Source organism: Hyperolius riggenbachi, chromosome 5 (assembly GCF_040937935.1).
Source record: "Hyperolius riggenbachi isolate aHypRig1 chromosome 5, aHypRig1.pri, whole genome shotgun sequence".
Taxonomy (NCBI): Eukaryota; Metazoa; Chordata; class Amphibia; order Anura; family Hyperoliidae; genus Hyperolius; species Hyperolius riggenbachi.
The window spans coordinates 398,507,454-398,523,340 of NC_090650.1; the positions used below are offsets into that span (position 1 = coordinate 398,507,454).

Genomic DNA, 15,887 nt, shown 5'->3' on the forward strand with positions numbered 1-15,887 from the left:
TATGTATCCATGTTTATGGATCTAGTCGCTGAAGACCTAAAGAATATTGATTGGCGAAAAAAAGGTAGAGATAATTTATCTAAAGATGAGAGGCTGGCCTTAACTCAATTACAAGAAAATCCTAATATCATAATAAAGAAAAGTGATAAGGGGGGAAATGTAGTCATAATGACTCGAATCAAATATGAAGCTGAGGTCAGGAGACTTCTCAGTGATCAATCCACTTATGAGAGGGTGAGAGTCAACCCATTTAAGGATTTGATAGAGAGAATTAATTTAAAATTACAGTGGGCCTTTTTAGATGGAATATTGGCTGAAAGGGAATTAAAGTACCTAATGGTGACAGAGTATACTATTCCAACCTTTTACATTTTGCCGAAGACTCATAAAAATTTGCAGGCTCCCCCGGGACGTCCTATCGTCTCAGGGAATAATAGCCCTCTAGAAAGGATCTCAAAATATGTAGATTTGAAGCTTAAACACATTGTAAGCAATTTACCCTCTTTTGTTATGGACACCAGGGATGTGCTGGCAGGCATCGAGGGGGTACATGTCGAAAAGGACTGGCTACTCGTCGGGTTGGACGTGGAATCGCTTTTCACCTCCATACCCAATGATAAAGGCCTAGAAGCTCTCGAACATTATTTGGGGGTGTATTACATTGACTATGATGGACAGGGTGAGTTTATCCTTGACCTCATGAAGATAATTTTGAATAACAATTTTTTTGAATTCAATGGAAACATTTATAGACAGAAAAGGGGCGTGACCATGGGGGCGGCGTGCTCCCCTGCCTACGCGTGTCTCCACCTTGGATTTTGGGAGCAGGAGGTGGTGCGGGCCACTCGTGGGTATGGGGAGCACGTCGCACTCTGGATACGTTATGTGGACGATATTTTTGTCCTATGGAAAGGTACAGAGGCAGATTTGAAGTCATTTGTTCTTGAGCTGAATATGAACAATAGGAATATTTTTTTGACATTCACTTATAGTCTGCAGGAAATTTCGTTTTTGGACTTACTGATAGGAAAAATGGGCACCTCCCTAACAACCAGAACCTATAGGAAGGAAACCTCGGGCAATACCCTCTTGTCTGCATATAGCGCACATCTACCTGCACAAAAATGGGCTGTTCCCACGGGCCAGTTCTTAAGGCTGCGGCGAAATTGCGCTGATATCAATGTGTTTAAAAAAGAAGCAGGGGATTTGATGACTAGATTAAAGGCAAGGGGGTACCCGAACAAAATTGTGAAAACGGCATACCACAATGCACTAAAAAGGGAAAGAAGGACCCTCCTTGGTCCAAAATTTAACCCAGAGGGGATGGAGCCTGCCTCAGCCAAATCAAAAACTGACGCAGGAGTGTCTAGAATAGTGATGACCTATGGGGCTCATTTTAAAGAAGTTAAGGACATTCTTAATAGACATTGGCATTTGTTGGGGAGGGACCCGATAATAGCAAAGGCTGTGGGAGGGTACCCCCATATAGCCGCCAGAAGGAGTACAAATTTGGGTGACATTCTGGTCAGCAGTGAATTTGGTTGGGACAGGCGCAAAAAAGATATACAAAAAAAGAAAAAGGGAATGTATACTTGTATACTTGTGCAGGTTGTGACACTATGTACTACAATTGGGACCGATCTGAATCGTTTCATGTCAATGATAGAATTGATTGCAATACTGAAAGGGTTGTCTATCAGATCCGCTGTCCATGCGATCGTATATACATTGGCAAAACATACAGAGCCCTCAATGTACGCTTAAGAGAACATGTGGCAAATATAAGGAACCCTAATGTTGATAAGAAGAAATTGAACCCAATGGTGCTACATTTCAAATCTGATCACGATGCAAACCCAAAAGGTCTGATGGCCATGGGAATATATAAACTGAACATTAGCCCCAGACGGGGCGATTTTGATTGTGAACTCAGAAAGAAGGAGTCGGAGTTAATCTATAGATGTGGGAGTCTGATGCCAACTGGTTTAAATAAAGATCTGAACATTAAGGTGTTCCTATGAATAGGAGCATTGTGTTGCTACACCTGATCTGCCCCTTGCATGGTTCATATATGGCATACGCTGAACTGTCGTTTTTAAATTTTATGCAAATTTGGGAAGCCCAAGATGGGCATAAAAGCAAAGCGTCTTACCCTGACGTCACACGTCTGATGAAATCCTGATTGGATGAAACGCGTCACGTGCTACGTGGTGGTGACGCTCCTCGGCCGGTAGGCGTGGCTTCCCCCCGTGCCTCCGCAACCTTCCTCCAAACAGCGGCAGCATCCAAGGTCCAGGGTCGGGTCGCATACGGCTACACTCGCCGCACCCCGCAACCTACGGAGGAGAGAGCTGCCACACCACGAGTCCCGTCTGGGAAGTGAGGAATCGCATGGCAGCCGGGGCCCCGAGGCTGCACACGTGAGTGGACCAACACTACTGCATATAGCTGGCTTGAATTTCCTCTGACGCTGGGGAGGTTTGACACTGCCTGTGTCAGTAATGGCTGCGTAAGTGTTTAACACAGAGGCGTGCTTATCTGCACACGGGGGGAATCTGAAGATCTTCCACACTTATGAGGCTGATCAGCTGCACACCATCACTTTACAGTTCAATTGGGCCTGAAGATATTATGCATGCTTGAATCTCCAGTATATAGGAAGTGCACTCCTATTAGGGACACATGCTATTTACCCCATTGATCTGGTTTGGTTTTAGGGAGGGTGTTTTTATATTGTTGGCAGTTCTGCATTCATTGCTATTCATTGCTTTGTGTATTAATAAATTTATATTCTTTTGCTATGAGCTCCCTTTGGTTTACCAAATTGTTTGATATATCTATAGAAAGGTGAGACGAGCACTACATACATATTGTAGATACACAGGTTGATATCCCGTAGTGTGGGGTGTTCAGTTTAAGACTACATTTCAATCGGCATAGTCTCCAGATATGTGCACCTCTGATGCGTACCTATGAAATCACCACCGAGAGACTTGGGCACAGGATACAGCCGATATATCCTTATCCTGCTCCTGCACGAGTCCCAGTGGTGTTAATAAGTATTCCCCCTCCAGGTCGACATGGATGGTGGGGAATGTTGTAATTCTGCTTTCAGCAATTGCTGGCGAACGAATTACAGTGTTTCAAAAGTAACTTAAAGAGAATCTGTATTCACAAAATGAAGTATAAACAAACATCCCTGCCTGTTTGGGGTCATCTCCTAGCCCCCTCTAATATTCTCGCTGCTCTCAGCTTAATAAAGAGGGTAAAAAAAACTGTTTTATAAACTGTTTTGTAAACAGAAAAGATGGCCACCAAAACAGGAAGTACATCAGCAGAGCATTGAACTCAGTTAAAGGGAAGGTTCAGGGTGGCTCTTAAAAAAATAAAAATGCCCATCCACTTACCTGGGGCTTCCTCCAGCCGTGGGCAGCCAGGATGTGCCCTCGGCGCCGCTCCGCAGAGGCTCCCGGTCCCCTCCGGTGGCCGACCCGACCTGGCCAGGCCGGCTGCCAGGTCGGGCTCTTCTGCGTTTCAAAATGCGCCTCACGGGGGCGCGCTGACGTCATCGGACTTCCTCTGGGCTGTACTGCGCAGGCGCAGAACTACTGCGCCTGCGCAGTACAGCCCGGAGGACGTCCGATGACGTCAGCGCGCCCCCGTGAGGCGCATTTTGAAACGCAGAAGAGCCCGACCTGGCAGCCGGCCTGGCCAGGTCGGGTCGGCCACCGGGAGCCTGCAGAGCGGCGCCGAGGGCACGTCCTGGCTGCCCACGGCTGGAGGAAGCCCCACGTAAGTGGATGGGCATTTTTATTTTTTTAAGAGCCACCCTGAACCTTCCCTTTAATACACAGTGAGTACACAGATAATTCAGTGAGTTACACATTGAATTCAGTCTCCAGAGGTTATGTGCAAGTTTTGAAAGAGCTCTGTGTCAATGAAGCATGACAAGCTGTGTCTTTAGAGCCTGGAGTAGTGTCAGCCTGACAGGCAGCTTCCTCCTCAGCCAGCTATTCTTTGTTCAGTTTATCAGTCTGTGTTTATCAGCCTCACAGATAGCAGACAAGCTGACAGTGAGAGCAGGGAGGTTGTTTGCAAGGAATAAAACATTACAGGAGCACTGGAGGGGCGTGGAAGGGGTTAACTTGTTCACAGTACTGAAGAGTTGGCAGCCTTCCAGACACAGGCGACAAGTCCGACAGGGGAAAGATAAGCTGATTTATTACAGAGGCGGTGCAAGTAGAAAGGGCTACAGCAAGCCAGGACACAATGGAGCAGCCTTAGGAACTTGTAGGATAGGAGAAATAATGCTAAAATTTTTGTTACGGAGTCTCTTTAAGCTCCATCTTCTGACAGCGCCGAAGTTACTCACTGTGCGTCGCTATAGCCATAATTCCTATTACGGTCTATGGTGGTGCCGGCTGCACCCAAATCTCCTGCGTTGTTATTACAGCGCTCACCTCTGATGAGCTCTCCACTTATTGGTATCCAGATTTTCACCACCTCAGGGTAACAAGAATCAAATCACCTGACAGCGAGGCTGATGTCACCAGGCAGTGCTACACTTGGCTGCTCACAGATCAAGAGCCGAATGAACAGAGAGTCACATCTGGCATTTCATAACTGAATCAAAGTGACAAAAGTTCTAAGCCTTGCTGAGAAGCGATTTAACCCACCTGTTACCGCCAGGCAGTGAGAATCCAAGTGGAGAGTGCAGCAGAGGCACGCATATCTGAGGATCCAAAGACTGGAATACATCTGCAGTGAACCAAGCGAAAAACTTTTTTTTTTTTTGGTTACGTTTAAGTATTTGATAGTAAAAACAAGCTTTATGTTTTCAATGTCTTAAAACATTTAAAAAACTAACAAAAAAAAAAAACAACAAAAAACAATCACTATAATGTGCAGAGTGATGCTTTTACAGGTGATTAAAAAAACCAGTGCAGTTTATACATGGATAGCAGGTGCACACTGTCTTGGGTAGAATAAGACTGTGCAGCTTATACATGGGAGACAGGTGCACACTGTCTTGGGTAGAATAAGACTGTGCAGCTTATACATGGGAGACAGGTGCACACTGTCTTGGGTAGAATAAGACTGTGCAGCTTATACATGGGAGACAGGTGCACACTGTCTTGGGTACAGTATGACTGCAGCTTATACATGGGAGACAGGTGCACACTGTCTTGGGTACAGTATGACTGCAACTTATACATGGGAGACAGGTGCACACTGTCTTGGGTACAACATGACTGTGCAGTTTATACATGGGAGACAGGTGCACACTGTCTCGGGTACAGTATGACTGCAGCTTATACATGGGAGAAAGGTGCACACTGTCTTAGGTACAATGTGACTGCAGCTTATATATGAGAGACAGGTGCACACTGTCTTGGGTACAATGTGACTGCAGCTTATACATGGGAGACAGGTGCACACTGTCTTGGGTACACTGTGACTGTGCAGTTTATACATGGGATACAGGTGCACACTGTCTTGGGTACAATGTGACTGCAGCTTATATATGGGAGACAGGTGCACACTGTCTTGGGTAGAATGAGACTGTGCAGTTTATACATGGGAGACAGGTGCACACTGTCTCGGGTACAATGTGACCGTGCAGATTATACATGGGAGACAGGTGCACACTGTCATGGGTTACAGTGTGACTGCAGCTTATATATAGGAGACAGGTGCACATTGTCTTGGGTACAACATGACTGCAGTTTATATATGGGAGACAGGTGCACACTGTCTTGGGTACAATGTGACTGCAGCTTATATATGAGAGACAGGTGCACACTGTCTTGGGTACAATGTGACTGTGCAGTTTATACGTGGGAGACATGTACACAGTCTAGGGCCGGGTACTAGAGAATGTAGTCTGGGGACTATTCTAAGTTCTGCAGTGTCAACAATAGCTCACATGTAAATAGTAAAACTATGCCAGACCAGAAATTACACTTTAGCCTAGTCAGTCACAGAAAGTTAATGCTTACTAATGATTCTCAAAAGTATTCTTAGCAGGAACGGCAATGGGGGATGGTAGGAGATCACAGAAGGGGAACGTAAAGAAGGCAAGAGGTAATAGAAAAGAAGGGAGAGTCAGATAATGCTAGAGGGGGAGTGACAGAGTGGGATTGGTAGGAGGTGCCATGATGGGGTGGTAGGTGATGGGAAATGAGGTGGGCGACAGGAATGGAGGTATTAGGAAGTAGGAGATGACAGTGGGGTTAGTAGAAAGTGACAGAAAGGAAGGTAATAGAGGATGTGATGAAAATAAATTACACAGGATTATGACATTGTTTTCAATCAAATTGATACAGTTTGAAAATGACCCCATCACATCCTACCAAGGTGGAATTCAGTTAGTCCATTATAATTTGCACACATGTGCTTGCAAAATGTACATAATCTTGCATCAAATCAGGATTATTTACATCTCTTTGCCCATTCCTAGTGGTGACCGTGGAGGTAGGTAGGGGTGATAGGAGGTGAGGGAAAGGTAAGTGGCCAGGGATGCTAAGGTGAAACAGTAGGAGATGATGGGGAAATAGTAGGGGTGGCATTGGTGAAATGGTAGGAGCCACACAAAATAGTGAGGAAGCAGCAGGGTGGGGTACAATAACTGGAGGAGAGAGTGGAGGCAGCAGAAAAGGCAGTGTGGGCAGTAGGAGGTGACAGAGGGTAAATGATAGGAGGTGAAAGGTAGAAGGTGCAACACAGAAGGCATTGAGGAGGGGGGTGACAATGGGAGTAATAGAGAAGGCGGTGAGGGTAGCTGGAGGGGACAGGAAGGAAAGTGGCTACCGTGGGGGGATAGCAGTATGTAATAGGAAGAGAGGTATTGGAAGATAGTAGTTGGGCTGTTTTTTGTAGGGATGGTCAATGAGATGTTAGGAATTGCTGGTCCAATATTAAAATGAAGAAAATCTGCACCGCATTTGAATCTCATTGACCATCCATAGTAAGAGAGACAGGGGGACAGCTGCGGAGACAGAAGCAGGAGCGACAGCCGCAGAGACAGTTGCGGAGACAAAAGCAGGAGCGACAGCCGCAGAGACAGTTGCGGAGACAGAAGCAGGAGCGACAGCCGCAGAGACAGTTGCAGAGACAGAAGCAGGAGCGACAGCCGCAGAGACAGTTGCAGAGAGAGAAGCAGGAGCGACAGCCGCAGAGACAGTTGCAGAGAGAGAAGCAGGAGCGACAGCCGCAGAGACAGTTGCAGAGGGAGAAGCAGGAGCGACAGCCGCAGAGACAGTTGCAGAGGGAGAAGCAGGAGCGACAGCCGCAGAGACAGTTGCAGAGAGAGAAGCAGGAGCGACAGCCGCAGAGACAGTTGCAGAGAGAGAAGCAGGAGCGACAGCCGCAGAGACAGTTGCAGAGAGAGAAGCAGGAGCGACAGCCGCAGAGACAGTTGCAGAGAGAGAAGCAGGAGCGACAGCCGCAGAGACAGTTGCAGAGAGAGAAGCAGGAGCGACAGCCGCAGAGACAGTTGCAGAGAGAGAAGCAGGAGCGACAGCCGCAGAGACAGTTGCAGAGAGAGAAGCAGGAGCGACAGCCGCAGAGACAGTTGCAGAGAGAGAAGCAGGAGCGACAGCCGCAGAGACAGTTGCAGAGAGAGAAGCAGGAGCGACAGCCGCAGAGACAGTTGCAGAGAGAGAAGCAGGAGCGACAGCCGCAGAGACAGTTGCAGAGAGAGAAGCAGGAGCGACAGCCGCAGAGACAGTTGCAGAGAGAGAAGCAGGAGCGACAGCCGCAGAGACAGTTGCAGAGAGAGAAGCAGGAGCGACAGCCGCAGAGACAGTTGCAGAGAGAGAAGCAGGAGCGACAGCCGCAGAGACAGTTGCAGAGAGAGAAGCAGGAGCGACAGCCGCAGAGACAGTTGCAGAGAGAGAAGCAGGAGCGACAGCCGCAGAGACAGTTGCAGAGAGAGAAGCAGGAGCGACAGCCGCAGAGACAGTTGCAGAGAGAGAAGCAGGAGCGACAGCCGCAGAGACAGTTGCAGAGAGAGAAGCAGGAGCGACAGCCGCAGAGACAGTTGCAGAGAGAGAAGCAGGAGCGACAGCCGCAGAGACAGTTGCAGAGAGAGAAGCAGGAGCGACAGCCGCAGAGACAGTTGCAGAGAGAGAAGCAGGAGCGACAGCCGCAGAGACTGTTGCAGAGAGAGAAGCAGGAGCGACAGCCGCAGAGACAGTTGCAGAGAGAGAAGCAGGAGCGACAGCCGCAGAGACAGTTGCAGAGAGAGAAGCAGGAGCGACAGCCGCAGAGACAGTTGCAGAGAGAGAAGCAGGAGCGACAGCCGCAGAGACAGTTGCAGAGAGAGAAGCAGGAGCGACAGCCGCAGAGACAGTTGCAGAGAGAGAAGCAGGAGCGACAGCCGCAGAGACAGTTGCAGAGAGAGAAGCAGGAGCGACAGCCGCAGAGACAGTTGCAGAGAGAGAAGCAGGAGCGACAGCCGCAGAGACAGTTGCAGAGAGAGAAGCAGGAGCGACAGCCGCAGAGACAGTTGCAGAGACAGAAGCAAGAGCGACAGCCGTAGAGACAGAAGCAGGAGCGACAGCCGTAGAGACAGAAGCAGGAGCGACAGCCGTAGAGACAGAAGCAGGAGCGACAGCCGTAGAGACAGAAGCAGGAGCGACAGCCGTAGAGACAGAAGCAGGAGCGACAGCCGTAGAGACAGAAGCAGGAGCGACAGCCGTAGAGACAGAAGCAGGAGCGACAGCCGTAGAGACAGAAGCAGGAGCGACAGCCGTAGAGACAGAAGCAGGAGCGACAGCCGTAGAGACAGAAGCAGGAGCGACAGCCGTAGAGACAGAAGCAGGAGCGACAGCCGTAGAGACAGAAGCAGGAGCGACAGCCGTAGAGACAGAAGCAGGAGCGACAGCCGTAGAGACAGAAGCAGGAGCGACAGCCGTAGAGACAGAAGCAGGAGCGACAGCCGTAGAGACAGAAGCAGGAGCGACAGCCGTAGAGACAGAAGCAGGAGCGACAGCCGTAGAGACAGAAGCAGGAGCGACAGCCGTAGAGACAGAAGCAGGAGCGACAGCCGTAGAGACAGAAGCAGGAGCGACAGCCGTAGAGACAGAAGCAGGAGCGACAGCCGTAGAGACAGAAGCAGGAGCGACAGCCGTAGAGACAGAAGCAGGAGCGACAGCCGTAGAGACAGAAGCAGGAGCGACAGCCGTAGAGACAGAAGCAGGAGCGACAGCCGTAGAGACAGAAGCAGGAGCGACAGCCGTAGAGACAGAAGCAGGAGCGACAGCCGTAGAGACAGAAGCAGGAGCGACAGCCGTAGAGACAGAAGCAGGAGCGACAGCCGTAGAGACAGAAGCAGGAGCGACAGCCGTAGAGACAGAAGCAGGAGCGACAGCCGTAGAGACAGAAGCAGGAGCGACAGCCGTAGAGAGAGAAGCAGGAGCGACAGCCGTAGAGACAGAAGCAGGAGCGACAGCCGTAGAGACAGTTGCAGAGAGAGAAGCAGGAGCGACAGCCGTAGAGACAGTTGCAGAGAGAGAAGCAGGAGCGACAGCCGTAGAGACAGTTGCAGAGAGAGAAGCAGGAGCGACAGCCGTAGAGACAGTTGCAGAGAGAGAAGCAGGAGCGACAGCCGTAGAGACAGTTGCAGAGAGAGAAGCAGGAGCGACAGCCGTAGAGACAGTTGCAGAGAGAGAAGCAGGAGCGACAGCCGTAGAGACAGTTGCAGAGAGAGAAGCAGGAGCGACAGCCGTAGAGACAGTTGCAGAGAGAGAAGCAGGAGCGACAGCCGTAGAGACAGTTGCAGAGAGAGAAGCAGGAGCGACAGCCGTAGAGACAGTTGCAGAGAGAGTTGCAGGAGCGACAGCCGTAGAGAAAGTTGCAGGAGCGACAGCCGTAGAGAAAGTTGCAGGAGCGACAGCCGTAGAGAAAGTTGCAGGAGCGACAGCCGTAGAGACAGAAGCAGGAGCGACAGCCGTAGAGACAGAAGCAGGAGCGACAGCCGTAGAGACAGAAGCAGGAGCGACAGCCGTAGAGACAGAAGCAGGAGCGACAGCCGTAGAGACAGAAGCAGGAGCGACAGCCGTAGAGACAGAAGCAGGAGCGACAGCCGTAGAGACAGAAGCAGGAGCGACAGCCGTAGAGACAGTTGCAGAGAGAGAAGCAGGAGCGACAGAAGCAGGAGTGACAGCCGTAGAGACAGAAGCAGGAGCGACAGCCGTAGAGACAGAAGCAGGAGCGACAGCCGTAGAGACAGAAGCAGGAGCGACAGCCGTAGAGACAGAAGCAGGAGCGACAGCCGTAGAGACAGTTGCAGAGAGAGAAGCAGGAGCGACAGCCGTAGAGACAGTTGCAGAGAGAGAAGCAGGAGCGACAGCCGTAGAGACAGTTGCAGAGAGAGAAGCAGGAGCGACAGCCGTAGAGACAGTTGCAGAGAGAGAAGCAGGAGCGACAGCCGCAGAGACAGTTGCAGAGAGAGAAGCAGGAGCGACAGCCGCAGAGACAGTTGCAGAGAGAGAAGCAGGAGCGACAGCCGCAGAGACAGTTGCAGAGAGAGAAGCAGGAGCGACAGCCGCAGAGACAGTTGCAGAGAGAGAAGCAGGAGCGACAGCCGCAGAGACAGTTGCAGAGAGAGAAGCAGGAGCGACAGCCGCAGAGACAGTTGCAGAGGGAGAAGCAGGAGCGACAGCCGCAGAGACAGTTGCAGAGAGAGAAGCAGGAGCGACAGCCGCAGAGACAGTTGCAGAGAGAGAAGCAGGAGCGACAGCCGTAGAGACAGTTGCAGAGAGAGAAGCAGGAGCGACAGCCGTAGAGACAGTTGCAGAGAGAGAAGCAGGAGCGACAGCCGTAGAGACAGTTGCAGAGAGAGAAGCAGGAGCGACAGCCGTAGAGACAGTTGCAGAGAGAGAAGCAGGAGCGACAGCCGTAGAGACAGTTGCAGAGAGAGAAGCAGGAGCGACAGCCGTAGAGACAGTTGCAGAGAGAGAAGCAGGAGCGACAGCCGTAGAGACAGTTGCAGAGAGAGAAGCAGGAGCGACAGCCGTAGAGACAGTTGCAGAGAGAGAAGCAGGAGCGACAGCCGTAGAGACAGTTGCAGAGAGAGAAGCAGGAGCGACAGCCGTAGAGACAGTTGCAGAGAGAGAAGCAGGAGCGACAGCCGTAGAGACAGTTGCAGAGAGAGAAGCAGGAGCGACAGCCGTAGAGACAGTTGCAGAGAGAGAAGCAGGAGCGACAGCCGCAGAGACAGTTGCAGAGAGAGAAGCAGGAGCGACAGCCGTAGAGACAGTTGCAGAGAGAGAAGCAGGAGCGACAGCCGTAGAGACAGTTGCAGAGAGAGAAGCAGGAGCGACAGCCGTAGAGACAGTTGCAGAGAGAGAAGCAGGAGCGACAGCCGTAGAGACAGTTGCAGAGAGAGAAGCAGGAGCGACAGCCGTAGAGACAGTTGCAGAGAGAGAAGCAGGAGCGACAGCCGTAGAGACAGTTGCAGAGAGAGAAGCAGGAGCGACAGCCGTAGAGACAGTTGCAGAGAGAGAAGCAGGAGCGACAGCCGTAGAGACAGTTGCAGAGAGAGAAGCAGGAGCGACAGCCGTAGAGACAGTTGCAGAGAGAGAAGCAGGAGCGACAGCCGTAGAGACAGTTGCAGAGAGAGAAGCAGAAGCGACAGCCGTAGAGACAGTTGCAGAGAGAGTTGCAGGAGCGACAGCCGTAGAGAAAGTTGCAGGAGCGACAGCCGTAGAGAAAGTTGCAGGAGCGACAGCCGTAGAGAAAGTTGCAGGAGCGACAGCCGTAGAGAAAGTGTCAGGAGCGACAGCCGTAGAGAAAGTTGCAGGAGCGACAGCCGTAGAGACAGAAGCAGGAGCGACAGCCGTAGAGACAGAAGCAGGAGCGACAGCCGTAGAGACAGAAGCAGGAGCGACAGCCGTAGAGACAGAAGCAGGAGCGACAGCCGTAGAGACAGTTGCAGAGACAGAAGCAGGGGCCGACAGCCGCAGAGACAGAAGCAGGGGCCGACAGCCGCAGAGACAAAAGCAGCGGCCGACAGCCGCAGAGACAGAAGCAGGGGCCGACAGCCGCAGAGACAGAAGCAGGGGCCGACAGCCGCAGAGACAGAAGCAGGGGCCGACAGCCGCAGAGACAGAAGCAGGGGCCGACAGCCGCAGAGACAGAAGCAGGGGCCGACAGCCGCAGAGACAGAAGCAGGGGCCGACAGCCGCAGACACAGACACAGAAGCAGGGGCCGACAGCCGCAGACACAGAAGCAGGGGCCGACAGCCGCAGACACAGAAGCAGGGGCCGACAGCCGCAGACACAGAAGCAGGGGCCGACAGCCGCAGACACAGAAGCAGGGGCCGACAGCCGCAGAGACAGAAGCAGGGGCCGACAGCCGCAGAGACAGAAGCAGGGGCCGACAGCCGCAGAGACAGAAGCAGGGGCCGACAGCCGCAGAGACAGAAGCAGGGGCCGACAGCCGCAGAGACAGAAGCAGGGGCCGACAGCCGCAGAGACAGAAGCAGGGGCCGACAGCCGCAGAGACAGAAGCAGGGGCCGACAGCCGCAGAGACAGAAGCAGGGGTCACAGCCGCAGAGACAGAAGCAGGGGCCACAGCCGCAGAGACAGAAGCAGGGGCCGACAGCCGCAGAGACAGAAGCAGGGGCCGACAGCCGCAGAGACAGAAGCAGGGGCCGACAGCCGCAGAGACAGAAGCAGGGTCCGACAGCCGCAGAGACAGAAGCAGGGTCCGACAGCCGCAGAGACAGAAGCAGGGGCGACAGCCGCAGAGACAGAAGCAGGGGCCGACAGCCGCAGAGACAGAAGCAGGGGCCGACAGCCGCAGAGACAGAAGCAGGGGCCACAGCCGCAGAGACAGAAGCAGGGGCCACAGCCGCAGAGACAGAAGCAGGGGCCACAGCCGCAGAGACAGAAGCAGGGGCCACAGCCGCAGAGACAGAAGCAGGGGCCACAGCCGCAGAGACAGAAGCAGGGGCCACAGCCGCAGAGACAGAAGCAGGGGCCGACAGCCGCAGAGACAGAAGCAGGGGCCGACAGCCGCAGAGACAGAAGCAGGGGCCGACAGCCGCAGAGACAGAAGCAGGGGCCGACAGCCGCAGAGACAGAAGCAGGGGCCGACAGCCGCAGAGACAGAAGCAGGGGCGACAGCCGCAGAGACAGTTGCGGAGACAGAAGCAGTAGAAAATACAGCTGTAGAACTAGTAGCGGAAGGCAATATGAGGAATAGAGATGGGAAGTTCGGATCTTTTCAATGATCCGGATGATTCGAATCGGATCATTGAAGAGATCCGGATCTTTGATCCGAATCTCGGATCATTTTACTACCGGAAGCATTCGGGGGTGAAATGAACAGCAGGACAGGTCTGTGGACAGGAGAAGGGGAGGGGGGTGGACACACAGAGAAGGGGAGAAGATGGACAGAGGGCAGGGAGTGGACAGAGATGGGAGGAGGGACGAGCAGAAATGTTTGCACACAATACCCACATGCTGAAGTCATATGCTTTACATATATTTCACCTATATGCTCATCTGTACACTCTGAAAGAAAAGGTCGCACAGTGAAAGAAAGCATTCCCAGAAGATAAGTGCAGCTGTTTAGTGCTGAGTGCAGGAGGATTATATTGCCTTTCAATCACAGTGCCTGCAAAGTTACTGAGCTGTGCTGAGCCAAAAGCTTCCAATGTGTTCACTGTGCAGCATGCAGCACTACGGAACAGACAGCCTATAATGAGCAGCAGGTTTCAGCCAGTATGTGTGCTCTACACATATCTGGCAGTGGCACCCATGTCCCCTCTCTCATCTACCTGTCTCCCTGCAAGGCTGCCTCCCTTCCAACAGAGCGATCCATCTCTGCTCTGCTTCCAAGACCCCGCTGCCCGCTGAGAGGGGGCGTGTCGCTCCTGGCCCCGCCCATTTTGCGATCCGAATCACTCATTTTGATGATTCGGATGATCGACTCATAAAATAGATTCGGATCAAAGATCCGAATCGTTCATGATCCGGACAACACTAATGAGGAACAGTAGTTGAAGCGGATGGGGGAGCAGGTGGAGGCGCCGGAAAAGCATGGGCGGAATAATGGAAGGAGCAGCACTCATGCCATTTCTATGACAGCAGGAGAATCACCTTCGCGGGAGAAGCGGAACTTCTGCAGGAAGCTCAGACTCTCCTCCAAGCCACAAAAGACGGTGAACGCTCCGTGGAACGGCGGCTCCCGGAAGAAGAGCTCGAACTCGGCGGGCTCCCGGTGCCGCCCGCTCCTCCAGTAGGCGTACGCCATGGTGAACTGGTAGAGATCCGTCAGCAGCGGCAGCTCCATGCTGGAATGTGCAGCACGCGAGCCTCCAGCCACGTGACAGCGCTGAAACCCCGCGCGAGGGCTCCCGGGATTTATAGTATGACTATAATCTGCAGCACGCGAGTTCCCCTACCAGAGACAGCGTTAAGACCCCGCCCACTCCGCGAAGGGACTCCCTGGACTCTTGCGAAAGGGTCGGGGTGTGTAACTTCACACCGCCCCATACACCGCATAACAGCAGTCTTTTATGCAGCACAATTGTTGAACAACTTTTGTAGTGAAACAGCTAAAACAAAGTATTTTGCTATTGTTCAAAAAGCAGATGACTGATAAGAACTCAATCCAACTATTTGATTGACTTCTTATCAGCCCTTTGAACAATAGCAAAATACTTTTTTTTAGCTGTTTCAACTTGTTTCAGAACAAAGTTGTTCAACAATTGTGCTGCATAAAAGACTGCTGTTGAGCACTTGTATGGGGATTTATCCCAACTGACTGACTAGGGAGATAAACGCTTTATCACAGAGGAGCAGCGAGCGCACCCACAACTTCTGTCTATATGGGCTGGAACCCACTACAACATTTTTTTGTGCGTTAAAGGACCACTATCGCAAAAAAAGTAAGCAGTTAAAATCTGATAGAACCTACAGGTTTTTGGCCAGTCCATCTACTCATGGGGGATTCTCAGGGGTTTCTTTGTTTTCACCAGCATTTTCTGAACAGCAGTTTAACTGCCAAAATCATAAGATACCAGCCAGCCTCCCTACTCACTTGCACACTATTTCGTCTGTTAGACTTTGCAACTGCTGTTTAGGAAATGCTGTTGAAAAAGAAAACCATGAGAATCCCCCATGAGGAGGTGGACCAGCCCAAGACCTGTCAGTTCTGTCAGATTTTAACTGCCTACTTTTTTCACGATAGTGGTCCTTTAAAGGGCCTATTCACACTAGTGTGGTTAGCGGACATTTATTTATTTTAGTATTTATATAGCGCCGACATTACGCAGCGCTGTACAGAGTATATTGCCTTGTCACTAACTGTCCCTCAGAGGGGCTCACAATCTAGTCCCTACCACTAAATTTACCGCTGTAGTTTACCGTTAAATGCCGAAGCGCTACCACTTTTTGTAACTATATGGCAGTGATTTCACTGCCGCGATTGCCAACGATTGCAGGCGTTTCATAATTAGTGGCAATCGCAAACGCATTGCATGCAGCATTTTGCCACGATTGAAGAGCGATCGCGATTAGCATACTATTAAACCGCTAATCGCGATCGTAAAAAAATTCCAATTTTGTACAGGGATTTTACCGTGATAGTCGCGGTAAAGTCACTCACACAGAACGCAAGCGCTAAGCATTTTTGCATTTATAAGTGTGAATGAGCCCTCAGGGATAGCTTTCAATCGATAGCCATTACTGTAAACGCTCTGCCAATGTAAATGGATTGGATAGATTCCACTAGAGCGATTGCGATTAGGGGAATTGCAATTGCAGGACATGCAGCATTTTGGGAGTGTTTCCATTGAAATGTATTGTGTAGGAGCAGGGAATTTGCTTGCAAAATGCTAACACAAATCGCTAGCGTTTGCGATAGCGCTTT

The 15,887-nt window shown here is 51.5% G+C and overlaps 1 protein-coding gene across 3 annotated transcripts in view; it reads right to left on the reverse strand.

The window, feature by feature from the left end:
• Positions 1 to 15,887, reverse strand: part of NAPRT (nicotinate phosphoribosyltransferase) — a 196,949-nt gene that overhangs the window by 30,023 nt on the left and 151,039 nt on the right. Inside the window, exon 1 of one of the 3 annotated variants that reach the window (XM_068237904.1) lies at positions 14,114 to 14,409. The exons of the other annotated variants lie outside the window; for them this stretch is intronic. Coding sequence (XP_068094005.1) covers positions 14,114 to 14,306 — 193 coding nt within the window. The 5' untranslated portion in view covers positions 14,307 to 14,409. Of the gene's footprint in view, positions 1 to 14,113; positions 14,410 to 15,887 lie in introns of those variants that run through there. 3 annotated transcript variants of the gene reach the window in all.